At 46.0% G+C, this 26,927-nt stretch overlaps 1 protein-coding gene across 6 annotated transcripts in view; it reads left to right on the top strand.

Annotated features, from left to right (window-relative positions):
- The first annotated feature begins 14,323 nt into the window (after positions 1–14,323).
- l(2)k09022 (HEAT repeat containing 1 homolog l(2)k09022) overlaps positions 14,324–26,927 on the top strand; it is a 103,412-nt gene continuing 90,808 nt past the window's right edge. Inside the window, exons 1-6 of one of the 6 annotated variants that reach the window (XM_065452369.2) lie at positions 14,324–14,591; positions 19,778–19,946; positions 21,364–21,580; positions 22,734–22,875; positions 23,448–23,549; positions 25,164–25,418. In XM_065452369.2, coding sequence (XP_065308441.1) covers positions 19,802–19,946; positions 21,364–21,580; positions 22,734–22,875; positions 23,448–23,549; positions 25,164–25,418 — 861 coding nt within the window. In that variant the 5' untranslated portion in view covers positions 14,324–14,591; positions 19,778–19,801. Of the gene's footprint in view, positions 14,592–18,606; positions 18,967–19,081; positions 19,105–19,777; positions 19,947–21,363; positions 21,581–22,733; positions 22,876–23,447; positions 23,550–25,163; positions 25,419–26,927 lie in introns of those variants that run through there. The other 5 variants (XM_065452367.2, XM_065452371.2, XM_065452368.2 and 2 more) reach the window with 5 other exon arrangements.

Raw genomic sequence — 26,927 nt, forward strand, 5'->3', positions numbered from 1 at the left:
CATGCACTCGCTTATATTAGCGGTTAGTAACTGATCCCCGTATTTCAAAAGCGACGCGCGCAGCTTCTTTCCCAGTGCCGTCGGGTGCTGCGAGTTATTGAGGCCGTAAATGTGGGCTGATACCTTTGTAACGCACGGTGCTACGGCACCGGCCTCAAGAGCAGCTTCCAGTTCCTCCAGTGTGTCCAGGCTGCTGGCTGGACGTACGACTGCCACATGCGACGTGAGCACGCAGCGAAAGTACTGGGTGAGCGGCACCATTGCTAGCGCCCAGAAGAAGTGAACAACTTTCTGGGTCCTCGCCCGCCCGTTCGGTTTCGGAAGCGGCGCTGACGTCCCCAGAAGGATAGCCAAGAGGAACAGGGTCTCGGATTGTGCTCGTTCCTGTATAGGAGCGCGGTCTGTGAGGACGACGAGACCGGTGCAAATTGTCAGTGACGCGACTGTCGCGGCAACGGTCAACATGGACTGGACTGTAGTTTGGAAAACAGACGGGGCATCGGTCTTGCTCTCCAGGGCGTAGAAAGTTTCTGAAGTGTGTATAATATCGCTGTACGTCGCCGCTGCAAGTACCCTTTCGTGAAGAGGCATGAGGAAGGCTGCCAGGTCAATGTTTTCGCACACGAGATCGTTGACCGTCGTCAGCCAACTTGAGTAAAAGTGGTACACCAACGAAACGTTCTTCGCTTCGAGCAAGTCAAACACGTAGGAATATTTTGAGCAAGTGTAGTCCTGCGAAATCTCCGACCACGGGCACCCAATCTTCATCGCCTTGCCCGGCAGTGTCGCCTTCTTTGTCGCACGTTTGAAGGCTCCTAGCTCTTCGTGTGGCCGATGGTCGTACAACAACGGACGCCCATCAAGTTTGGAATTGGGAACGCCACGACTAAGATACTTCGTTTCCGAAGTTCCCACAAAGCAAGCGTGCAGCACCGACACTGGATCCTCGCTGTTTGAAAACGTCAGATTGTCGTGAGTTACGATCCAACGCACGAATCCCTTCAACAATGTCCGTCGTATATAGCCGGCCCTATACCGCCAATGACCGTAGGGGCTCGGAACTATCGCGACAGTATACCTGTCGGCAGCGTTGTTTTCCAAGATATAGCGATGAAGACCGCCTTTCCGCAAATTCCAAGTCGTTCTCGGCCACGGTAGGTGGCGCGACAACAAATTGTCGACGTCCTTCCAGTAATCATCAAAAGAGACGACCGCAACGTTCACTTTTGCCGGCGTAGGTGTTTCCACGAAGACCTGCAGGCTTTTACGGGCATGCTCCGGTGATGCACTTGCGTATTTTCCCAGTATGCCGAGGATAACAACCATGAGCACGGACGAGGCCTGTCTCCTGGTGCGCATCATTCTTCTGGTGACTGAGCTATGTAACTCCATCCCCACTATAGTCGCAATACCAATATATACCTCCTTAATATATACCCCAGCGTAGCGTAGCAAACCGGATCTACCCATCTGGTTTGCTTCCTGCCAATCCCCTTTTTTTGTCTCTCTCTCTCACTCTCTCTCTCTCTCTAGCGGATGCGAAACTGGCCAATCACCGCTTAGCAACCCTTTGTCGATTGGTCACTTAGCGAGCGAGAAACTGCAGAATTCCCTAGATAGGGAGAAAAATCAAAGCTAAAGAATAGAGACAGAAAGAGAGAAATGTTAATAAAAGCGAAATAAAAGGTAGCGCTGTATACTTGAAGAGCTTATAATTGCTTCAAATCGATGTCACATATGCCACGTAAGTTTTTGAAGACTGCAGCAGCGGAACATTGTTTTCTGTTCGTTTCCCTCGATCCGGCTCCTCCCCACCTTCAGTCACTATCATCGCTTGTAGCAACGTGAAGATAAAAGGCCACTCAACAGCTTGGACCCCTCTTTTGTCAGCCAATCGATTCGTAAAAGAGGCGTCAAAATGGCGAGATGGATGCAAGGAAGGAAGCAAAGTGAAATAAGATGACTACACTGTATGCGGGACCTGTGAGGAATAAGCACGGAAGACTTGCATTTGCCCTGTGATCATGATTTGCAGGAAACAGAAGCGTTCGAATTGATGTCGGAAGTCGACACGCTAGAATAACAACATTTAAAAAAGGACAGCACTCTGGTGAACAGCTGTATGCATGGTCTTAATTTATGTCTACTCAACAAGCGCAGCATAACCAGAGCTTGTGTTAAAGCTAAAGGACTCCCTAATAAGAGCTTTCGTAACTCGTTCGCGGAAACTAGAACAGCGGATGAAAAAAATAAATGCTAAATAAATAAACACGCATACAGTCGAAACGACGTACGATCGATTAACAGCACATCTTTTGAAACAGCCTATCAGCTTGTAGTTGCGTGTTGTGCGATTCTTCTGACCGCATTTTATTTCTCCTAAACTTTAACGGCTGGCAGGCAGAGGACATTGGGGCTAATGAGTAATGGATAAGTGCTAGCAGCCTGTAACAGTGTTTAGCCCGCAATACACTCGTCCAGGATCTCGATATGGCGTGTAGAGAGACCACACGCGTGGAATAATTCCCTGGTGTGCGAGTTGGCGCATCACGCAACATACTTATATGCAGAACCACGAAAGAAGCGGCACGCAGCGTTTTGCACGACACGACACGGCATAGTTCTCAAACCGTATGTACGTACAAGCTTCGTGCTCTGGAACGTTCTAGGGCCAATTTTGCCGTGCCACACCTTGATCGAGAGACGTAAATGCCTAATTATATGGTAATTTAGTCCCGTTTTGTTTTTCATTCAAACACTGCGTGCGTCGAAATGTTCTATATAAAGCTACCATAAAGAAGTCTATAGATCGGCACTGCACAGTAAAAGAAAAGTTTACACACATTCTTAGCTTAGCTTGTCCCTAGAACATAACCGCTGTCTACCTTAACTGTACGACTTTGTTTTCTTCAACGCTGCGCGCCCGGTACTTGCAGATCACGAAGAGCAGCCGCGTTATCAGCGTGACTCAGCATTTTTGAGAGGAAGGTGGCGAGCAAAGAGTTCTGATGAAAGGAAACGCAAGACTGGTGACGGTTATTGTTTGGGGACAAGATGCGCCACAAAGTGTGCAAGCTTTCTTATAGCGCAGATAAAATACCTCATATAAGGATTATTTCCGGCGCTTGCACACGCTGACAAACATTTGCAGCCTTTCCCAGTGGCGTATGTATAAGGGGGCTCACACTTGAACGGGGGGCGGCAACAGCATAGGCGGGTGTTGTAGCACGTCGTTTTATGTCGGATGTTCTTGTATACGGAAATTTCGGGGGTGGGGGGGGGGGGGTGCACGTGCTCCATGTCAAGTAAGGAGGAAATGCAGGTAAGACAGATAATTATTGTTTGGGGATAAAATGAGCCCCAAATGGGGCAAGACTCATTTGTAGTGTAATAATATGGCACCGAGCCGCCTCGAGCATATATGACATAGACTCTTAAAGAAGTTTGCACACTTTCGGGCTTATCGGGTGCCACAAAAAAAAAGTTGGCAGCGATAGCCGCCGACTACCGGTCGGCTGGAGAGCTCGAGCCCCCCCCCCCCCCTCCTTTTTTTCCCAGAGGGCTGTGCAACCACTACTGCCCCCCCCCCCCCCCGGAGGCCAGCGATGAGGCCTCTGGGCATCATGTGTCTTGTTTTGTATGGTTTTGGACAAATAGGCTGCAGAACTACAGTTGCCCAAAAGTTGAAAGAACAGCACAGCCTTAAAATGTCGTGGGTACATAAATTCGCCTTGCACTAACCAAGGAGAAGTATCACAACACTAAGAGCTTTAGATCCAGTTCACCATCAACAATTCCGACTTCTAACGGCAGCTCTCTAAACGTCTACAGTTCCAAGTCTCTGTGCGGAAACAAAGAAAAACAGCCACTTGATAAGTACAGGTGTTTCCTTTGTACACATCTTATTTCAAACCCTTCCTGAACCCTAAATGAACTCTTTACTCAATAAGTCAATTGTGAACACACCTTTAAATGCATGTATAAGGCCGGTCCCATATGTCATGGGAATGTCGTACACAGCAGGTTTCTTGACAGGCAGTGAACCTCCTAACGTATACGAGCTCGTTATGTTTTCTTCGGTCCTCTGTTATCCGAGGCGCTCATTCACGTATTGACCCGTCTGCCCGATATATCCTGCCCCACGTAGATCATGGGAATGTCGTACACAGCAGATTTCTTGGCAGGCAGTGAACCTCCTAACGTATACGAGCTCGTTATGTTTTCTTCGGTCCTTTGTTATCTGAGGCGCTCATTCACGTATTGACCCGTCTGCCCGATATATCCTGCGCCACGTAGATCATGGGAATGTCGTACACAGCAGATTTCTTGGCAGGCAGTGAACCTTCAAACGTGTAAGAGCTCGTCCTGTTTTCTTCGGTCCTTTGTTGTCTGAGGCGCTCATTGACGCATTGACCCGTGTGCCCGATATATCCTGCGCCACACAGGTCATGGGAATGTCGAAAGTCGTTGTCGGTCACGGTAGGCAGCGCGTCAACAAGTGTTCGACGTCCCTCCAGTACTTATCGAAAGGGACGACCGCGACGTTCACTTTTGCGGGGGAAGTTGTTTCCACGAAGTCCAGCATGGTTTCGCGGGCGCACTCCGCTAAAGCACTCGCGTCTTTTCTCGGTAGGCCAAGCATAACACCCATGAGCACATAGGAGACCTGCTTCCTGGTGTGCATCATTCTTGTGGTGATATACCAGTGTTACTGCATCCTCACTGGAGTTGTATTGCCAATATATCTCCACTTTGTTATCACTTTGCCTCCCCCTCCGCTCTCTCCCCAGCGTAGGGTAGCAAACCGGATCTTCCCCTCTGGTTAACCTCCCTGTCTTTCCCCTTTCCTCTGTCTCTCTCTCTCTTCTCCCTGTTATCTTTGTTTTCCTCCTTTCCCATTCCCCCGGTGTAGGGTAGCCAACCGGACGTTATTCTGGTTAACCTCCCTGCCTTCTACTTATCTCTTTCCCTCCCTCCTCGAGGACATATAGTGGGTCCGAAACTTGTCAATCACCGCTTAGGAGCCCCTTGTAGATCGGTCACGTAGGAAGAGAGAAACGGCAGGGCACCCGAGAAAGGAAGAAAAATGAAAGAGAAAAAGAGAAACATTAATAAAAGCGAAATTAAATGTAGCGCTGTATACTTGCAGAGTATATAATTGCTTCAAATTGATGTCACATTTGCCCTTTGCGTTTCGAAGACTGCAGCAGCAGCACGTTTAATTTCCTGTTCGTTTCCCTCGATCCGGCGCCTCCCCACCTTCTGTCAATGTCATCGGTTGTTGCACCGTGTAGATTAAGAGGCCACTCAACGCTTTGGACCCCTTATTTGTCAGCCAGTCGATTCCTTAAAGAGGCGTCAAGATGGCGAGAGGGATCCAAGGAAGGAGGCAAAGTGAAAGAAAATGACTGCACCGTAAGCGGGGCCCTTGAGGAATAAGGACGGAAAACATGCAGTTGCCCTGTCGTCATTGCTTGCAGGAAACAGAAGGGTTCTAATCGATGTCGCAAGCCAGTACGCTAGAACAACAACAGCCTTCAAAAAAGGACAGCAGTCTGGTGTATAACTGTATGCATGGGCTTAATTTATGTATACTCACCGTGCGAAGGATAATGAGAGTTTGTGTTAGAGGTAAATGATTCCCTAATAAGAGCTTTCGCAACTCGTTCCTGGAAACTTTATTAGCAGACGTAAAAATAAATACTAAATAAATAAATACATATACAATCGAAGCGGCGGACGATCGATCAGCAAAACGTTTTTTGAAACAGCATAGCAGCGCGTAGTTGCATGCTGTGTGACTCTTCTATATCGACCACATTTTATTCTGCCTAAATTTGAACGGCTGGCAGGCAGATAACACTGAGCCTAATGAGTGATGCTTAACTGCTAGCTGATTCCAGTAGTGCATGGCCCGCAATACACTCGTCCCGGATTTTGCCGTGGCGTGTAGAAAGACCATATGCGTGGAATAATTGGCTGTTGTGCTGGTTGCTGCATCACGCGATATTCTTACATGCAGTAGCACGTAAGAAACAGCACGCAGCGTTTGACACGGCACGTGCTTGACGCATAGTTCTCAAACCATACAGTCAACCGCAAACGTTTACGGGACGCAGGATCTGCCAAGAAGCTCAATTCTCGCGAGGCGTGGTCACACAGCCTAGAATTAAATTTTCCAGCATGTAGTAGCCTTCGCCACCTACTCAGTGATTCATTAAATATGAAGTGCCATACCTTAACAGTACAGGAATTCACATTTGAAGGGGAAACCGCATCCCATAAACTTTTGCTGTTGACTGTACATAAGCATAAGCTTCGTGCTCCGTAACGTTCTAGGGCCAAATTTGCCCGTGCCACATCTTGATCGAGAGATGTAAATGCCTAAATATATCTTAAGTTAGTCTTATTTTGTTTCGCTTTCAAACACTGCTTTCCTTGAAATGCTCTATATAACACTGCCCTAAAGAAGTCTTTACATCCGTACTCTACAGTAAAAGAAAGGTTTGCACACTTTTTAACTCGTCTTTTCCCCAAAACGTAACGTCATCTACCTTACTAAATTACGGGGTTTTACGTGCTGAAACCATTTTCTGATTATGAGGCACGCCGTAGTGGAGGACTCCGGAAATTTTTACCACCTAGGGTTCTTTAACGTGCACCTAAATCTAAGTACGCGGCTGTGCTAGCATTTCGCCCCCATCGAAATGCGGCGCCGTGGTCGGGATTCGATCCCGCGTCCTCGTGCTCAGCAGCCCACCACTGAGCAACCACGGCGGGTACGTCATCTACCTGTGTGCCTGTGTTTTCTTTACCGCTTCTTGTCTTGTCGCGTTTTCTTGTAGCCAACGGCATGCACGTTATTAGCGTGACGCAGCATTTTTGACAGGAAAGTGGCGAGCGCAGATTCTGAAGAAACACTCTTTAATAAGCTTGCAACCTTGTAACTTATCTTGTCCCAGAAGAAAAATCGTCATGTGCCTTGCTTGCGTTTCCTTTCTTGAAAACTCGGCCCTCGCTACTGTCATGTCGAGATTGCTGTGTTATAGGCTGGTAACGTGCAAACCGTTCGTGACTTGAAAGTACCGAACTCGCAGCGTTGAAGAAAGGAAATTCTGAAAAACACCACATCAGAAAGCCATGCATCAATTGTATTCTTTCATACACATACGATGGGCAACACTGCACAAAAACTTCATAATTGACTATATTACAAAAACAAATACAGAAATATTTATACTAAACATTTTATTTATGTTGAAAAACATGATTTTTCGTGACCAATCATAATAGTTGACACTGACAATTTTACAGATTGCAATAAGCACTAATACAAAACGCCATAAAGAAAACGCGCTTGTAAGATATGTTGCACTGGTAGCTGTATTTTGTTACGACAAAGATAGTGCATGAATGATGAAGACAACTAAACTATGCCTAGCTACGCACACGCAGCTGTAACAATACGCATGGTGCATAAAGAGCCAAAATACACAAAGAGTAAGTAAAGATGTGAGGAAGGCTTCTTTTGCTAATCACAAGCCATCCTGTAAAAGAAGATTGTGTACCGGCTGTAATCTACCGTCAGTAAATACACGAATAAGTTACATTAAGTACCACATTTACACCTCACTCATATAAAGTTCTTGTGATTTTCCTTGTTCTGATGTTTAGCTTAAGAGCATGGCTGACTTACGTAAAGCCTCCCTATATGGCTTGGCACGTATACAGAAAGAAGTGTTTCAACACTGGAGGTCCCGTACGGGAAGCTAACTGACGCACAACTCTAGCTTTTAATTATTTTCTCTTTGTCTTTATAATTATCTACAACAGTAGCCTTTTCTACAGTGAAACACATCGACACAATCCACTGTGGGAAACAAAGTGTGAATATACCTGCTCTTGATTTCTACCTTTCTCGGGTGTCCCCTTAAAGAAAGGAAATGCAAGCAAGGCCGATTACGATTATTGTTGTGGAACAAGATACGCCCCAAAGTGAGAAAAAATTTTAAATAGTGTTTTATGGGGAAATGCAGGCCCCAAAGGGTGCTAACTTTTTTAAAAGTGTAGCTAATATTACACCTATTGAGGTGCTTCCCTGTGCTTGCACGATGATAAGAATTTGCACCCTTTGCCAGTTGGCGACCCGGGAATTTTTTTTCGAATGGTGGGTGCTCCCACTTGACCGCAAGATGGGAGGGGGGTGCAGGCGGGTGTTGTCGCATGTCATGTTATGCCACGTATCCTGGCACACAAAAAGTTTCGGGAAGCATGTGCTCAGTTTCAACTAAGGAAATACGAACGTGGCAGAAGATTATTGTTCGGGGACAAGATAACTCCCAAAAGGTGTAAATTTCTTTAGAGCGTTAGAGCGTACATCCTTGAAAGAGTTTGCACCCTTCGGGGCTTATCTTATCACACAACAATAATTGTCATCTATCTTGCGCGCCCGGTACTTCCAGGTCACCAACGGCATGCGAGTTATCAGCGTGACTCTGCGTTCTGGGCAGGAAAGCAGCAAGCGCCGCGTATTCAAGAAAGTGCTGGTCGCGAGGTCAAGTGCTGCCGGAATGGAAGGAGGCCAGGATCATTACCATCCCCAAATCGGGAAAGACTAGCCCTCGGGACTCTGCAACCCGTCTCACTCACGTCTTGTATGCATGGGCAAGCTTTTTTAAAGGGTGATTCACACGTGTCTCCAATAACATATTGAACGGGATTATTTATTTCCCGCCACGACGTTTGGATTCCGATCCGGGCTCTCGAAACAGGACGCCTTCCTCTTGATGAGAGAGAAGATCCTGAGTCGAGTCCCCGTGGGAAGAGACAACCTCATACTGGACCTACACCTCAAGGGGACCTTTGACGACATTTCACACGAGGCCATAGTTTCGGAAGTGAGCGAGACGGGCTGTGGCAAACGGATGTTCAACTACGTTAAATCCTTCCCTTCCGGTCGTACGGCGATCATTGGCATCGGGCAGACGAGGTCGGACCCTTTCCTCATGCCCCCTACACGCCGAAGGGGTCGACTGTATCATAACCTATGTTTTTTAACATCCCGATACGTAGTCTAGCTCGCGCTCTAGTCGAGATCCCGCAGCTGGGATACATGTTGTACGAAGATGGCATTACGCTTTGGGCTACAAAAAGATCGCTAGGGCAAAAAGAAGAACCCAGAAGAGGGCCGCGACGGTGGTCTCAGAGTATGCCGGGAACAGCGGACGCAGGGAGTGCACGCTGTATCCGCGTGCACACCCGATGCTACAAGAGTAATAGAGAGATCAACCTGAGCTTTGATAGAAACGCCATTTCCGAAGCTTCAAAATCCGAAGTCTTGGGCTACTGGATGCAGAACAATGACAATGCCACGCACACGACCGCCACAATCGTGGCGATAGTATCGGGACCTTTCAGGAGGTCCCGATACAGTCATTGACTATGCGACCTCCTTCTGTATATTGCTGATTTTTATAACCTGTAATCTATATTGAATAACTCATTTTCAATTTCAATAAATGCGACGTCCAGACATATTGCCCGAAAGGATTATGGGAATTTTCGTGTCGTACGAAAGGAATGGAGGAGGGAGACGCCGTCAGACTCGTCCAGGCCTTGGTCATGAGTTTGGCAACGTACACCTTATCCTATCAGACGCTCACCAAGACCGATGAGAGACAGGCGGATGCTCTCAGAAACGCGCACAAAGCGGCACTAGGGCCGCCGCATTACACACCGACAGAGAGACTGCTAGCCCTCGGCTTGCACAGCTAAAGGCAGTGGTATTGATCTGGCGGAGGGACCGACTGAACGGCACCTCTGCGGGTAGAATCTTCTCAAGCAGGGCGGGCACCCCACCACATCCGCAGCGTAGACTATGTGCTGATGGATTTGCCGAGAGAAACGAGGAAACACGTTTCGGTGACTCCCCTATACCGAGAAATATTCATCCAGAAAGGCACAGACAAAGGCGAATCGCCACGATAGAGCGGCTCCATAAGCAAACGGAGTCGGGCCCTAGTACTTGGCTAGGTACCACGAAAGTGGTACTTTGGCAAGCGAACGTTCCGTGAAGCCACAGTGGTGGCCCAACACGTAACCACTTGCGTCTAGATCACGGAGCAAGAATCGAGATTTGCTGAGACGTTTGGATCCTACTAGCTATGCCAGCTCGTCTGTGCCAGTAATTTTTATTCAGTGCGGCTTTTTTTAGGCTGTCCACGACTCCAAAAGATGGGAGGGAGCACACCGCAACGCAATTGAAGCCAAACCTGGTGGTCCAACACGTGATCGCACGTCTAAGTGCGTGGTTGGTTTAGTGTTCCCGCTCTGCAGGCAGAGCCACGGCAGGGCTGCTGAAAAAGCGCGCACCGAGTAAGAACTACTAGCATATCTACTGGGAACCACGCACCTGAGAAAATATCGATTCTTGCTTCGTGGTCTGGACGCAAGAGGTCACATATGTTGGGCTACCACTGTTCAATGATATTCCGTGCAGGGAATTTCCCGTTTTTTCGGGGAATTTTCGGTCGCACATTTGGACGAAAGGGAAAGAGAAAATTTGTGCGACATCGCTCGGAATTTTAAGATTGATGAATTAGATATTAGAATGATACCTTCGAGCGAGCAGTCACTTTGACAAACCACGTCACTCCCCTTTCAGCTGCATGGGCCAAACTTAGACCCGGTCGGCTTTAAGTTTTAATAGCCTTCGTTGTTGAAAACCTGCTGGTGTGCTGTTTCGGTACAAAAGGCGAACTACAATTTCTTATGTAATGATGAGCTCCAGGGTGACTTGAGGGATTCCAGCAATCTCCACCAAATGTAGTAACGTTTAATTAAAAGTGAGAAGCAGCAGATAAGCAGCAGCCTAGCAGTAGCGAACAGCCCGAGTCTCTTGCAAATCTTTAGTAATCAAAGCACGGGTCGTCGTCGTCTTGTCCGAGCTGCTATCGGAAACACGAGGCGCGTCTGCTTCATTACACTTGCATCAGTATTGACACATCATAATTGGATTTCTCCGCTCTTTCTGCGCATGCGCGAGGAGCAGTGATTGTGAAAAATATGGGGACTTTTGGTCCTTGAGATTTCTCTTCGCCTCAGTATCTAGTACACTGTAGCCTCGGTACTACGGCGAAGAAAGTTGTTAGCTCCGTTCGTCCCTAGCCGAGCTGGCAACACAATCGACAGAATGCATGACCGGCAAGGCGAAGAAGCCGTGTCCAAGGTGAGTTTGTTGCTATTTTGTTGCGACGGTAGCATATTAAATTTTTATAGTCGCAGGGGGATACGTTTGGAAATGAGGTGTCTTCTCGGATGACTTTAGTGGCAAAGCATTACATCGTGCCGATGCATTGTTCATTAGTGTCGTTGAGCAAGGTCAGCCTACCGCACACTTCAGCAGATTCGCGGGAACGGAAACAGTTTGTGAATTCGACTGCCGTGCCGATGCGAGTTTGTAGCTTTTTTATTTGCGGCAGTAGCTAATTAAATTCTGATAGTTGCAGGGGGATACGTTGGACGTGAGGCGTTTTCTCCGATGACTTTAATGGCAACGAATTACGTCGCACTGCGATGCAGTTCTTAATCTAACTGAGCATACAACGCACTTGGAGATTCGTGGGAATGAAACATATTGTACCCTGTACATGAAAAAACTAAAACTTGCGTCGCCGTGCAATCTGAGTTTTAGATCGTTGTGAGAGCTGTACAGCCACACTGGCGAAACACTACGCCCTGCGGATGAGTACGCAACAAATGTATGCTAAAGAAAAATGGTCGTCATGCAATTTCATAGCAGTAGACCCTTTTGAAAGCTGTACAGTAACACTGATATTGGCTACGTGGCGCAGATTCGTAGTGATTCTGAGGTGCTTGTGCGCAAGGGTAATTAATGAAGGAGCGCGTTTTAGTAATCCCGGCTGTTACGATGTCTAGCTCATATACGGGCCTGGTAACTAGCTATGTGCAGTCAGTCAAAAAACTATTTATGCGGGTGTCCACGCTCCTGTAAAAAAAAAAAATGCAATTCAGTGATGATGGACCCTCCGGAGGTGGATCCGCACCTATGTAAGCACAGCCGGCTCATCAGTCATAAAGTAGGAGCTGAAGAGAACTTTTTAGTGCTCATTATGTAACATTGATAACAATTAATTTGTGGTCAACCAGTGACTAACGCATTGCACTAAACAGTGAGACTTCGTCTCAATACGCAACGCTTAAGTGGAGAACAGGAGAGCGAAAGGTGAAAACAACGTTTTCATACAAGGCAAGTCATCTATGTAGTGGAAAGTTCTCTTCAGCTCCTACTTTGTGACTGATGAGCCGACTGTGCTTACATAGGTGCGGATCCATCTCCAGAGGGCCATCACTGAATTGCATTTTCTTTTTTTACAGGAGCGTGGACGCCTGCATAAATAGTGTTTTTTGACTGACTGCACATAGGTTACCAGACCTTCTATCAATTTTAAATCATCCACTCAGGCGTACGTTATCCTCTTCATTTAGCAAAGAGGGGTAAACATCGACAAAATGATGCAGCTCAAATAGCTTGAACATGTATGCGTTTTCTATCCGCAGTGACGGACAAGATGGCTCGAGCGTTGCAGAATGCCGTTTGCCTAAAGTCAGCTTCGCCGTACGGCACGAGTGTCATGCAATCAAACATGCGCAGTGTATTGCGGCGAAGTATACCAAGAGTGGAAAGCGGCCACTGTCAGAGGATATAGTGTGATATATACGTGCGCACCTGCCGTCACATCTCCTGTCGCAGTACAGGCACGAAGACGGCGAACAAGTGTACTAGCAGGCCTTCAGAGCTATTTCTCACGCGGTTATAGCAATCTGAGCCCTTGTTTCGCCCACATAGAGCTCCCCGTATGTGAGCTAGACATCGTAACAGCCGGGATTAATAATACGCGCTCCTTCATTAATTACTTTTGCGCACAAGCACCTCAGAATCGCTACGAATCTGCACCACGTAGCCAATATCAGTGTTACTGTACAGCTTTCACAAGGGTCTACTCCTATTAAATTGCATGACGACCATTTTTCTTTAGCATACATGTGTTCCGTATTCATCCACAAGGCGTAGTGTTTTGCCAGTGTGGCTGTACAGCTTTCACAACGATTTACGGCTCAGATTGCATGGCGACGCAAGTCTTAGTACTTTCACATAGAGTACAAAATGTTCCATTCCCACGAATCTCCAAGTGTGTTGTATGCTCAGTTACATTAAGAACCAATTAAACGGCACGACAGTTGAATTCACAAACTGTTTCCGTTCCCGCGATCACCCTGAAGTGTGTGGTATGCTCAACGACACGAATGAACAATGCATCAGCATGACGTAATGCTTTGCCATTAAAGTCATCCGAGAAAACGCCTCACGTCCAAACGTATCTCTCTGCGACTATCAGAATTTAAGTGAAACTGGCGCAAAAGAAACAAAACAAAAAAGCAACAAACTCGCATCGGCACGGCAATCGAATTCATAAACTGCTTCCGTTCCCGCGAATCTCCTGAAGTGTGCGATATGCTGACCTTGCTCAACGACACTAATGAACAATGCATCGGCACGACGTAATGCTTTGCCACTAAAGTCATCCGAGAAGACACCTCACTTCCAAACGTATCCCCCTGCGACTATAAAAATTTAATATGCTACCGTCGCAACAAACTCGCCTTGGACACGGCTTCTTCGCCTTGCCGGCCACGCATCCTGTCGATAGTGTTGCCAGCTCGGCTAGGGACGAACGGAGCTAATAACGTTCTTCCCTGTAGTACCTAGCCGAAGAGAAATCTCAAGGACCGAAAGTCCCCACATTTCTCTCTCGCGATTACTGCTCCTCGCGCATGCGCAGAAAGAGCAGAGAAAGCCAACTATTTGTTCCTTTCAAGATCTGTTTTTTTTTTCTTTTTTTTAAAAAAATATAAATGGTGTTCAGAACTTGACGTCCGCACGTATTTATGGTTCCCGCAGTCGCATCCGGCGCATTCAACCAGAAAAAGCATAGCCTTTAAGATTCGCAATTTAAATTTAGAGGGCGAGCTGGCGGTGCGTCTCAAGCTAATAAAATGATTATTCATAGACTGCTTTCCCACCTCGAGAAGCAGTCATGCACGTCAACAGTAAATAAACCATAGAGTTACTATACTGACTCTAGAGGACAAGCTACCCATAGGGCCCATGCATTAAAATCGGGAACCTCAAGAGCGCCGCCATGTTGCTACGCGCCGAGGTTGCCAGCTCCTGAGACGCTTGCTAGACTTGGTGACAGTAGTCAGTTTTAATCCGGCAACAGTAGCAGCATGGCGTCTCGTTTGTAGTGTCGAGATGTGTGCGTGCAGCCGTGTGTTTGGGCTTTACAAGTTGGTTCTTTATTCTATGTTGCGGGACGGTGTGGGTGTGGTTCATGTTGGCCGTACAGGTGGCAGTTATGCAACCGAGGGATGATCCTGTTGAAGTTTCCGGCGGTATGCGGTTTTCAGCGGTCACGCCTGTTGCAGGAGTGTCACTCGACGAGGTTACGAGCTCGAAGCTGTGGTCCAATTCCTCGTTGGCGTTCCGTAATTCTCTTCGCACGGGCGCGGTATGTTGCAAAACCCGCTTTCGTGATCTATCGTCGCGATGATAGATCGGGTTTTTTTTTTGTTATTATGAGTACTGATCCAGCTGTAGGGCACATGTAACCGACAAACGGAAGTCTCAGGAGAGCGCCTGAGATTGTAATAAAGCAGGCGGCGCAGGAACTCCAGGGCACCCAAGGGACAGTGGGGGGATCAAAGCTCGAAGCAGAACGGTATGTAGGGTGGGTCCGCGGCAGGTGTGTGCCAGAGTGTTCGCACGGACAGCTCCCCTGGCACGCGCAGCAGTGCCTCGCAAGGTCGAGATACCTTAAAGGCACCTGCGCCCATGATCTTTCTTTTGCTTCGGTGCAGTGAGCATGATTAAGGAGAATAATATGGAGGGCATCCGGTGCAGTCGCGAATGCGTCATGGCAAATGTAGCTCGAGTCGCCTGGCGTGTGTAGTAATATCAGAGTTGGTTGTATGAACTTTATGCATAATAGGCTTTGTTACGGTACCTTAACGGAATGGGTCTAGAGGACGGTGTTGGTACATTTCTTCGTACCGCCTTAATCCTATACCCCCCACTACAATCACGCACACATGCCCCATTTTTTTATGTATACATACAATTCCTTGCCATGACGGATCATAGCCTCCTTTATTTTTGAAAAATAGAGGAGGCTATGGACGGATTGACCAGTTCAAGTTGTCAACTTGTCAGTAACTGTCATAGGAATCACTGTAATAAACACAATTCCACGATCGGATTGTTTACTTTCATTTTTTGTTGTAACACTGAGGGCTACATAGAACTTTATTTTGTATATGTGAGAGAAGTATGTGGATATCACGAGGTTAAGCCAATGTGCGATACACAGACAAAGCAGCTGCTACAACATGAACTGCATTGAGGGCCACACAACACATACGTAATTAAAGGTGCAAAATATAGGGGGAAGCTTCAAAATACGCTCTGTAGCACTGCAAAGTATAACATATATTGTATGTGTACAATAAATGTTCAAAAATACAATGCATCAATGTACCATTTGCCTTCAAGTTTATTATGATGTTCAAGTTTACTGAAGTTTATTATGAGCATATGTACAACAGGGATCAACCAACACACCCGCAGTCGAGGTGGCTGTTCGAGGTGTGCTGGCTGCCTCAGTGTAAGAAAAAGAAATTGGGTAAATGTCGACACCAGTGCCACTGCTTCTTGCCTCTGACCTGCACGTGCCTCTGCGGCATCTTTGTGCACAAGTGTGCTGGCGTGGTGAGGCGTAGGAGTCATCCGAGAGAAAGAGTATTGTTTACATGGAGGAGTGGCTGTTCACATTGCCTGTCACTTTCCCTCAAATGTTTCCTTGGCGACTAGGGTGACACACCCGCAGTCAAGGTGGCTGTTCGAGGTGTGCTGGCTGCCTAAACGAAATAAAAAGAAATTAGATGAATGTCGATACCAGTGCTATTGCTTATTGCCTCTTACCTGCATTTGCCTCCACGGCCTCTTGGATTGCGGAGTCTGTATGAGGGAGCTGCTGTGGCTAGGCGTAGGCATTGTCTAAGCAAAAAGAAAAGGCCATTTAAATGGGGAATTATGGAAATAAATGCAGTTATGTCTGCTTCTTGCACTCTTCTTGCCTAAAAGTTTTCAAACATAGTGTCCAGAACACACCAGCACTTTGACTGCTTCTGCTTTTTACCTGCAGGTGTTGTTGCGAGATCCTTAGTATGGCTGCGTGCAGCATTGTAACACTTGGTGGAGGCATTTGAAGTGGTAGCCAAAAATATAATTTGTCTGCACGAATGCTTTCAATTTCTAAATGCAGTGGTAACTATCACTATTGGTGCAAGGCCCCCCCACATCTATGCGGCAAGTGCCATAGCTCGAAACTGAATTGTTCCTTTATGTTTCACAAGGCATCTGATATGTCCACATTAGATGTAATGTGTTTGTTTTTATTTATCCCAGTGTGGAGAGAGCATCATTAAATGGCTGAAGTACTATAGCGCCAAACAGACGACACAAGAAGAGACACGGACGAGCGCTTATGTCCGTGTCTCTTCTTCTTGTGTCGTCTGTTTGGCGCTATAGTACTTCAGTAATATGCACCAACTAGCCCAACAAAACGTTCTGCTGAAATATCATTAAATGTTTTGTTTATTTTTGCGTGTCTTGTTTTTTGGTTTATTTCTGAATTTATCATGATGCTAAAGTGACTTATGTAATGGCAATCAGCTTTTGTTTTGCAGAAAAACAATGCATTTCCTGACCCATTGTTTGACATCCCCCACTCGCATAATTTTGCAGAGTATTCTACCTATACTGACTTGCTTGACCTCCACTAAAGGGTCTTGCATTTTTAAATACGACTCTTTCCTTAAAATCATTCGACACTTCTCATAATTTCTGTACCTTGGGCTTCTGATACTCTGCATTCACTATTTTTGCTTGTTTCTGACTAGAAATGTCTTCTTTAATTTAGAGCTTAAATTTTACCTTTGGAACACACGGAAGGGCTTGCCATTGCATATCTGCATAAAAGGGAAACATGTTTCATTAAACATTTGCAAAATCCCATTGAAGATTGATGAATGCAGCTTGCAGTGTGATATGACTGAATGAGCCATAAAAGTAACTCATCTCACTTGGTAAATGAAAGCACATATTAGTGTGATGCACAAGATACGTTACACTAACGTGGTGGGTTCTCTTGCTTATAAAGCAAAATAATCGGTGCGCGAGAAAAAAATTATTTTTGCATAACCCTTGTACACACTGACTTAAGGAAAATGAGCTGGAGCTGTCCACATGATGTACTTATTTTACCTGCGAGTATGGTCAACAAAAAAGTGTCCCAGCTGCTTAGTGGTATTCCGGATTATGTCAGTATTGCATATGTGCCTGTTGTCGAAAATAATTGAATTTTGAAAGTGCTCGCAGGGATCTGATGTGCATATCTGCAGTTTATGGGTACATGTAAAAGACTCAGCATCAAGTGCAAGTGAACGGTCCCACAGGCCCGGAGTCGATCATGCAAATAGATTCGCTGCACAAATTTGTGACCAGAAAAGATATGCCACATGAAATGGCATGCAAGGAAGTGTTGAAAATATTGCACAGTTAATAAAACGCCTAAGCTATTAATATGTGGCTTGATGCACTCGTTATGCAAAACGGAGGTGAGGCGTGCAGACAGGAAACAAGAGTAGAGTATTTACAAGCAAACAACACGCGCGCCGCCCACTTCTCTACTCTTGTGTCCTGTCTGCACGCCTCACCTCTGTTTTGCATAATGAATCCTTACGAACTAGCTCAGCTTTCTGTCGTTCTAAGTCTCGATGCACTCTATTTCGTCCGCATTAGGCGCTCGCCTCTTGATTACTTCGTGGCACAGAAATACTCGGTCATCAGGCTGTTTTTCTGCTGTGGCCTTTGTAGAAGCATGATTGTTCAAAGTGCAACAATTAAACAGATTCTTTGAGTTGCTTGTGGCTTCGCCAGTACAATTCCGGTGCGCTGGTCCGCCTGTCCAGCAATTTCCTACTGAAGGGAAACCTGCAAATAAAAACACCGCTCCGCATGCAGAAAAATGCTCTACTGTGACGCTTCTCGAACGATTGTGATGTACCACAAGAGCTGCCTACTCGCGTGATATTCTCAACAAGGAGATAAATTCGTTTACTTACATGTGAAGGTATATGCCAGACCACTTCGGTGGCACATAAGGCACGAGTGTGTCATAGCGTCCGATGTCGACGCGCGATCGCATGTCAAACGAAACTACTACGCATCCAAAAAACAGATTCGAAACCGAAATTCGCGTCATCCTTTATTGCATGAATGCGTACATCGTGATTTACATAAGTCACGGACTTAGCGATCGCTTTCTGTAAACTTAATATTAACGTACCACCTTCATAAAGCCATCAGGTATGCGTTTTTAGGTGACAAAGCATAAGGTGACCTGTACTTGTTCTCAGCTCTTTCAATAGTAATTGCGCTGGCCACATTGACCAGTAGCAACAGGGCGGCGCCCTAGAGGTTCCCACTTTTCCGGCCCAGCTTTTCCTCTAGAGTTGTTCTACTAACTCTATGAAATAAACCTTGCACTTTACACTAGCGCTTAAGCTACTGTTTCATTTTTTGCGGGCAGCGCTTTGAGATACTAGTCATGCGACCTCTTACGTTCGTTTCTGAAACCTGCTAAAACATGTCGGCGTACACAAGCGTCCCACGTGTGTAGTTCGGTCCACGGGTAGGTCGGTCATACATGTTCTCTGTTTCGTTTACAGTAAGTGCACTGTAGTTCGATCGTGCATGATAAATCGCGTCGTCTTGAGCTCTGTGTAGTATGTTTCTCTCGTTTATCCCTTCTGCGACGTAGAAAGGTGTGTTTCGTAGTTTCAGTCTAGCTTTCGCTGATTGGTGGTAGTGTCAGTAGCGTTGTGCAATTTTTGTGCCTTTCTGGGTGCGATAAATGCTGAAATGTAACTAGGCGATGCATACAGTCCTCAGTAATTATTTGCGTAAGGCAACCGAGGCCCTGCTTTGGTCGAAATTTAAGACTACAATACGACTGTTCAATTAGCTGCCACGTTATAGTTACCACGGTGGTTTGATCCTTGATCACATACCCAGCAGTTTGCAGTGTAAAATCGCATTAAAATTTGCTGATGGCTCCAGGCAACACGAAAAGCTATAGTGCGTAAAACGCAATGTCGCCGTGCTTTTGTATCGTCAGAATTTTTGTATGCAAGCATGTGCGGGATCAAATAATGCATGTTCTAAGTTCTTTCGCTATCCATAATGCGTTTATAGTTCGTGATTGTTTGGGAATTTCTGCCTAGATGTTGAACGGGAAGAGCTGCCCTTCACGTCGAAGCATGTCTTGCCAGCTGTCGATGTTAGTGAATATGGAAATGTGATAAAGTGTGTTGTCAAGTTTAATTGTTTTCGTCTTACTGCGATCGCATCGTGCTGCTTCAGAAACCGTTTCTCTTACCGGAGTTGTTCGAGTGACGGTTCGCGCTCCCTTGTGCCGGTCTCATGTTGCTACTTTATACGCCTTCGCATTACAGTGAAACAAACCTATGAGAAACAATGCTTCTGTTCTGGTGCGATGCTACTGTTGCCAGTGACACATCACACATAGCACACTTTACGACCTGTCTGTTTGCCTTTCCTCGTCTGATGGTCCAGGCAACCCACGAGTAAGGACCCGCCATGGCGCAGACGTCGCTTATACGGCAGCTGCAGAAATTAGCGGCACCGCAAACGTCGCTGCTCAAGGAGACGAAAACTCGCGTCTCCTTCCTCTTCGACCCGCGAGAGGCGGCCGCCCTTGACGTCGACACTGCGTATGCCATAGGTAACCTTAATTGTCCCTTGTTCTCATATTTACATTGCTGGAACTAAGTCTCAACAATTGCAGCAGCAGCAGCAGCAGCAGCAGCAGCAGCAGCAGCAGCAGCAGCAGCAGCAGCAGCAGTAGTAGTAGTAGTAGTAGTAGTAGTAGTAGTAGTAGTGGACAGTTTGAAATGTTGGCTTTGAGATGTGAGGTGGTCTTGATAAACGTCATCAGTGGATCTGGGGCAAATTCCATGATGTGTGTAATACAGGTGTCGCATGGGACACTTTCGATTAAGATCTAATTTCTCAATCATGATTGCCGTTGACACAGGCAATCTTGATTGGCACGGGCTGAGGAAAGGAACCAGCTGCAATTGGAAAATTTGATCCAGATTGGCCTCGATTACGATAGAGTGTGTTCGGTGTAACTGGTGTATGAGAGAGAGGGAGCAAATTTATTGACAAAAACAGAAACCTGGTCCTGGTGGGATGGCAGCCTGGCACATGTTCATGGCCGTACAGTTGTGATTTTGCAGATTGTGAGCATTGCCAAGGAAGTTTTCATGTGTTGGGCTTTTGGGGCATCCCCGTTTCCCGTGAATGCTGCGTCTGAAGTGTGGAGCCAGTAGCAAGCGCGTCGTAACTGTGTCACAAAGATAGCATCTTGCAGTGTCGTGCTAACATTAGGTGGTGAGTGAAACATGGCATTTTGTTAGAGTTCTCCTAGCCTTTCTTTAAAGTGTATCCGAGAAAAAGTGCAAGTGTTGTCAGGGCTCATTGAGAAGTGAGTTGTAGAGTTTGCTTTTCACCCTTGCCTGGTTGCTATGTGGTTTTGCAAGGTAGGATGTACTATCGCAGGAATTTGGGAGAAAATTAAGTACAAAGTACCTATAACACTTTGAGAATGTTCTGGAAATAAAAAAGATGCGCGACCCTTCTTGAAACCACTTAGGGAAAAGCAGTTGGTACTTCTCTTTTCCGCACAAACAATATCTTACTGAATCACATTGCATCGTGACACACTTATTAACTTGCAGGCCATGAGGAAACCCATAGCGAGGGGAACTCCAGAATAATTTCAACTGCTTGGGGTTCTTTTAACGTATTCTATTTGCATAACAATGCGGCTGCTGCAATCGGGCATCGAACCTGCAACCTTGTGTTCCAGCAGCTCTCAGCCTTGGCCAATGAGCCGCCACTGCGGTGGGTTCGACATGTCGACTGATGGGTACGGCCACCTCTTTTGCCTGCACTGAATCTGATGACCGCTCTGTTCATTTTCACTGCATCATGCTCTGCATCTTCTCTGTACAGCGCTATAAGCCTCTCGAAGGAGTTCTGTACAGCAAGCTGTACCTGTTGTGCATGCGGTCACGCAAACAGCTTGGATGTACCAGAGCTCTGTAATGTCAACCTGCACTGCTGGGTTGTTCCAGGCACGACAGGGTTAGAGGAGTTGTCGACACTCAATGAGGCTTTCTCGAGCTTCGAGGAGAACCTTTTCTCGGAGAACTCCAAGTTCTTCGAGCGGGCTGTCAAGAGCCGCGAGGAGAACACCATCCTCGATGGCCAGATTGAGGACTTCCTGCTTCACCTGTCGCCTCACTTCCTGCTGCGGCCAGCTCACAAAGCCCTCGAGTGGCTGGTTTACAGGTGAGGCAGTGGCATACCTGCCAACTCGCCCGTATTTTTTTTGTAACATCAATGAACGAATTTGGGCTTGTTCTATCATTTTATTAATATTGCATCAGGTTCTTAAAAAATAAATTCTGTTTGCGAAAAGGGTTCAGTCGTCATTCTCGGAACCTTTTGTTGAAGGCAGTATGATGGTGAAAGTACGAGATAGGTGCGACTGCTTTGAGCAAATTTAGGGAGACAAGTTCCTGAACAGGCCAAATTTGTAACAGCAATGTCGCTGTGACCTAAAAACAATGTGTTGCTTCTCAGTATTTGTCGTTAAAAGCTTGCTGCTGCTTGTGGGCTCCCTCTAAAAACAAGTCACTGTTAACAAAGTGTCAGGTATTCGAAAAAAATTATAAGTTATGTGTATGTGGAAGGCAAGCTTTAAAACACAATGTGCGATAAACCCCTTGTCACGTCCGTGGGATTTTCAAGATTTTTGCAGTGCACAAGTTGGCAGGCATGCAATAGTTTTGATGTGCCGACTCTGTCACGGATGGCTGGGTCACAGGGTCAGTGACAGAACGGCACTGTTCTATTAGCATCTGGATTTGAAATTCTTTTACATAACTGCAAAGGGAAAGCAGCATTTTGTATTATTCACTTCAGAGCTGCCTGTGTCACATAGCTTTCTGTGGTGGTTTTTTCTTAGTCTAAAATTGAATTTTTGTTTCTCTGTGCACATATCTTCAGTTTCCTATATCCTACCCTCTTTCTTTTTTTTTTTGCACATCTACGAGTAACGCGTTATGCACCAGTTGCAAATTATGTGCTTGTTTCCTTCTGTGCCATTTTACTTTTTTTCTTGCTTGTATTTGGTTATGTCCCCTCCCCTCTCTAATGCATTGTTTGCCCAGAGGGACAGTAATTAATTAATTAATTAATTAATTAATAACTATTGGGCTATCCCACTGAGCAGGCAAGCTCAGTAGTACCTGTCCAGCTTAAGTATATGAACTGCTTTCAGCTTAAAACTTGACAATAGCACCAGCAGAATGCGCATAATTCATAGTTCATTATGCTGCATGCACTGTGCAAACTTATCTGTCAGCTTTTTGATCTCAATTAGTTGATAGAAAAAAAAAAGAACATTGCTCCCTCGGGGGGCCCCCTCTTCAACTCGCAGGTTCCACGTGCACGAATACAACGTGGACGCGCTCCTGCGTTGCATTCTGCCGTTCCATGAAACGCGCGTCTTTGCCCGTGCCCTGCAGCTGCTTGACCTGTCAAGCAATACCTCCAAGTGGCACTGGCTCCACTGCCTTCAGGTGTGTCGCGCTGTGTGGCTGGGCATCAATGGAACTTGTACCAAGCGTTGTCAGGACCATGTTTCATTAGTTTTCAGTTAATTTTGTACATGTGCCTGTGTGTAAGTAGTTCTTCCCCTTGCTTAATTTTGTGCACAGTAACCTAATGCAAGAGAAATTACATGGTGAACTGTCGACGTTTTACATCCCAAAGGTCGTCAAGGCGGAGCTGTAGGCAAACCAGAGCTGCATATTACGAACATTTCCCAGCGCTCTGCGTGCCTTTTTTTTCCTTTTCTGAATGCTGCTAAACCTTTTCCCTAAAGATGTAATGTGGGCGGGGAAGAGCACCAATGTGAAGGAAATTCATTTAGTTAGTTTCGCCCCTCTGGGTTCTTGAGCTTGTGTAAATCAAGAGTACATGTGTGTTCTTCTTTAAAAATTTTTTTTCCACTACTTTGTGCCTGAACAGCGTTACCTTCAGACATTAAGCCCAGATCATCCGATTAATCACTCACTCAATTAATGAATCAATCAATTCTTACGATAGGCTAGTTAGTAGAATTCTACTAAATGCAACTGTTTGCCTCTAGAAACCCGGCCTGTCCTTAACGAAGACGGCCCTGGTGACACAGTGCACTCGAGATCCAGGCACCCTCAAGTTTGTGTGCGAAGTTCTTGTTGCCATGGCAAAGGTGAGAGGAGTCTAAAAGAAAGTTGAATGACATAGTTGGGATTGTTATAATGCTTCGTCATTATATGTAGGCTGATTTTATTAACCTTCATGTAGCAGTACTACATGAAGGCCTTTACATCAATGGTTATCATTATTTTTTAATTGTTAGTGTCAGTGGATTACGGTGCATCTTAAAAGCAAATAGTTATGGATCTGTTTGTAGAGGACGGCAGACGGTAGTATAAGTGTGAGGACGAATTCTTTGGCAGCTCAACATGCTTGAAGATTGGAACTTAATGTGTTTTATAGCAATGCTGAAAATGCAAAAGTCAAACACCGCCTTGATGGTAAGTAACAGCTGAAAGCATTGGAAGTTTGAAACCAAGTGAAGTTTTTCAGGAAACCAGAGTGCATAGATCACATGCTGTGTTGATGGCAAGTTATTGATCTGGTCATTGGCAACCGTACCTTGTCAAAAAACAACTTGAACATGATATTTTAAAGGGCCCCTTACCAGGTTTGGGCATGCTTAATAAACGAACTCAGCATATGCATGGCGCATTAACAATCGTGTCTGCAAAGTACGATGGTGCTGCACGCTGAGAAAACAGCTGAAATTTCAAAGCAAATTACTCGTTCCTTCACTCTCGAGGCAACACGCTCCCAGCCAGAGACCCACGGTCACATGCACTCATTCCTATTCGCCATGCGTGTTTCCCCGTGACTGATCATCCACTGCAGAAGGCGTATCACTGCAAGGAAGCAGGCCGGGCTTGTATTACAGTATATCCCTCAGCTCCGTTATTGCATAAGACAGAGAAGGAACACCACTTGCAAGCACCACTAGAGGCAGACGGAGAGCATGTCCTCATTGGCAGTTACGCTCGCCTCCTGGCGGCATGATAGCAGGACAATTCCATCTATGTCCTCCAATGGTGAGCTGGTTTGAAAAATTTGTTTGGTAAAACGTTTCTTAGATGGTGTTTCAGAGCTTCCAGTATATAGCCAAAATTTGCAATGGGGCCTGGTGAAGGGCCCATTGAGGTACAGCTGCTACTTTTTGCTGTTGACAACATTTATCATATAATCCCTATGGTCAAGTCCATAAACATTGTCCCTGTGAACATCCCTATGAACTTCATGAACATTGTCACCCATTGGATAGCTAGAGGGGAATCTGTGATCAGATTGCAGATGTGTTGAGAATAGTGTTGTAGTCCAAAATCTGCACCAGCGGTTGCGCTGGGATGTGCAGTAACATGTAAATTACGGATAGACTTGACTCGCGAGTTTAGCTTCGACTACCGATCCTTGCTTCTGTTGTCATCGTTCAAGTGTTGCATTCATTTACGGGCAAAAGTGTGCCCAATCAAGAGCTATATTTTTTATTCGCTCTCTCTGGCAGCGACTCCACTTCTTGAAAGGAAAAAAGAAAACATCGCTCACTTTAATTACGGCAGGAGGCTACAAAGGAAACTCACCCTGGTTTTCTTTGTAGCTACGTGCTGCTGTCTAAGGGAACAATTTCTTTTCCTTACACGAAGCTTGCTCCATCTTTCAAGTTTTCGCAAAACTGATTTGCCTGATTCTGCTTCTTAACCGTCGCTACGTTGGGACAATGCGCCCTACACAGGTGCACTCGGAGAACCCCGTGGCACTACGTCCTGCCATCGGCCTGTATGCGTCCACCGTTCTGGGCACGCTGGAGACGATGAAGAAAATCACTGACCAGACTGTGGCAATGATGCTTCCCTACATTCTCAAGGGCCTGGCTCCATCAGTCACTCCCGACCATCGCGCCGCCACCTACCTTGTCGTTGGCCAGCTGGCCCGGCGCTCGGTTCTGAACCGAGAGTTTGCACACGAGCTGGTCGTCCGCGTTGCCAAGGTGAGCGGATGGCCTCACCTGGCTGTAGCTTCTCTACAGGCAAATTGGACTGTACAGAGGAAGGAAGCGAGAGAAAGCTGGAACTGTTTCACTATTCTTTTCACAGTTTTCAATGCCAGGGGCTTGGATATTGCTAAAAAGAAAATAAAGAGAAGGACAACGTTCTAAGTGATGAGAGGCATAAGCCCATGTCACCGCTTGCTTGTGCTTGAAAGATTCTTGGAACTTCAAACTTTTAGGGTGCTTAAGCTTCACCTTTAAGAGTGGAATGCGATAGATTTCAACGATACCTGACTGGTTGCCACGCTTCCCGCCAACCGCAGCTGTCTTGAGGATGCGCAGAGGCGAGCTCAGTGGGGTTGTTTCAAGGAATCGAACAGGCCACGCCGCTCACAAAAGGGGTTTGTGTTTGAGTTTCCGTGGAACAGAATTATGTTTCCTAATTAACTCTGACGCTATCATATCTGTAGGTTGTGTTCAGGTCATACTTTACTATTTTTCCACACATTTTACTTTGAGGAATTCAATTAGTTTAGTAACACATCTGTGCCACGCGGAGGGCCTGCGTGGTTGTGGGTTGAAACGATTTTTTGCCAAGCGACGTCTGATGCCGACATTGGATATATTGTGACATGGGGCCCTTAACGCTAGCGCATTAATATGCGGCACGGTTCATTGTCAAAGTTAACGCTGAATTAGTATTTCGGGTCTTTTTGAAACTAAGCCTTGAAATGAAAGCCTTGGCAATGATGATTTTTTATCATTGTCGATCTACCTATCATGGCACAATATGCCCTTTTTGTTTTTTTCTCTAGGAAGTTGATAACCAGGTTGTGTTGGTTTGAATATATTGTAATTAGGTGTTCACTTTAAAGGGACCCTGAAATACTTTTTTTCGAGTGCAGGAAGAAAACGTTGCCGATCCGTTAATGAGGCTTCTATGAACATGTGAGCCAAATATTATTGCCCTGCAGGCAGCAGGGAATTTACCATCTTGCATAAAAAACAGTGAAACATTGCTTCCTCTTGCTTATGCACTGTTGTCATGTAGCATCATCGCAAGCAGCTGTACCCACAAAAGCTATTGGCCGATGTCGTGATCGGGAGAACATTATTACTAATACAATTATTGCTTGTTTGCATTAAATGAATGAAGAATATGTACCGTACTTACTCAGGTCTAACGTGCACCTATTTTCCGAGAAAGTGGGTCCAAAAATTGCCTGTGCGCTACAATCAAATATGAAATCAAAGCCGAGTTTGCAGCGTTGGCAGCAGCCCACAGTCAAAACCTTTTGGAGCGCTTGTCGGTGTGAATCGCACTGAATGAATTGTAACTTCCAGGTGACGCTTGGGCCGAATCATTGGTAATAACAACCTTATTTAGAGCACTTGCAGCCTTTTTTTTATTTTCAGTTTTCAAGCCGTCCTGCTTATCGGGTAACTGCGTAAGCTATAGACAGTCATGAAACAGTGTCTGCAAAATGTGCATGCGAGAGGACCCCTTGT

Source organism: Dermacentor albipictus, chromosome 6 (assembly GCF_038994185.2).
Source record: "Dermacentor albipictus isolate Rhodes 1998 colony chromosome 6, USDA_Dalb.pri_finalv2, whole genome shotgun sequence".
NCBI lineage: Eukaryota > Metazoa > Arthropoda > Arachnida > Ixodida > Ixodidae > Dermacentor > Dermacentor albipictus.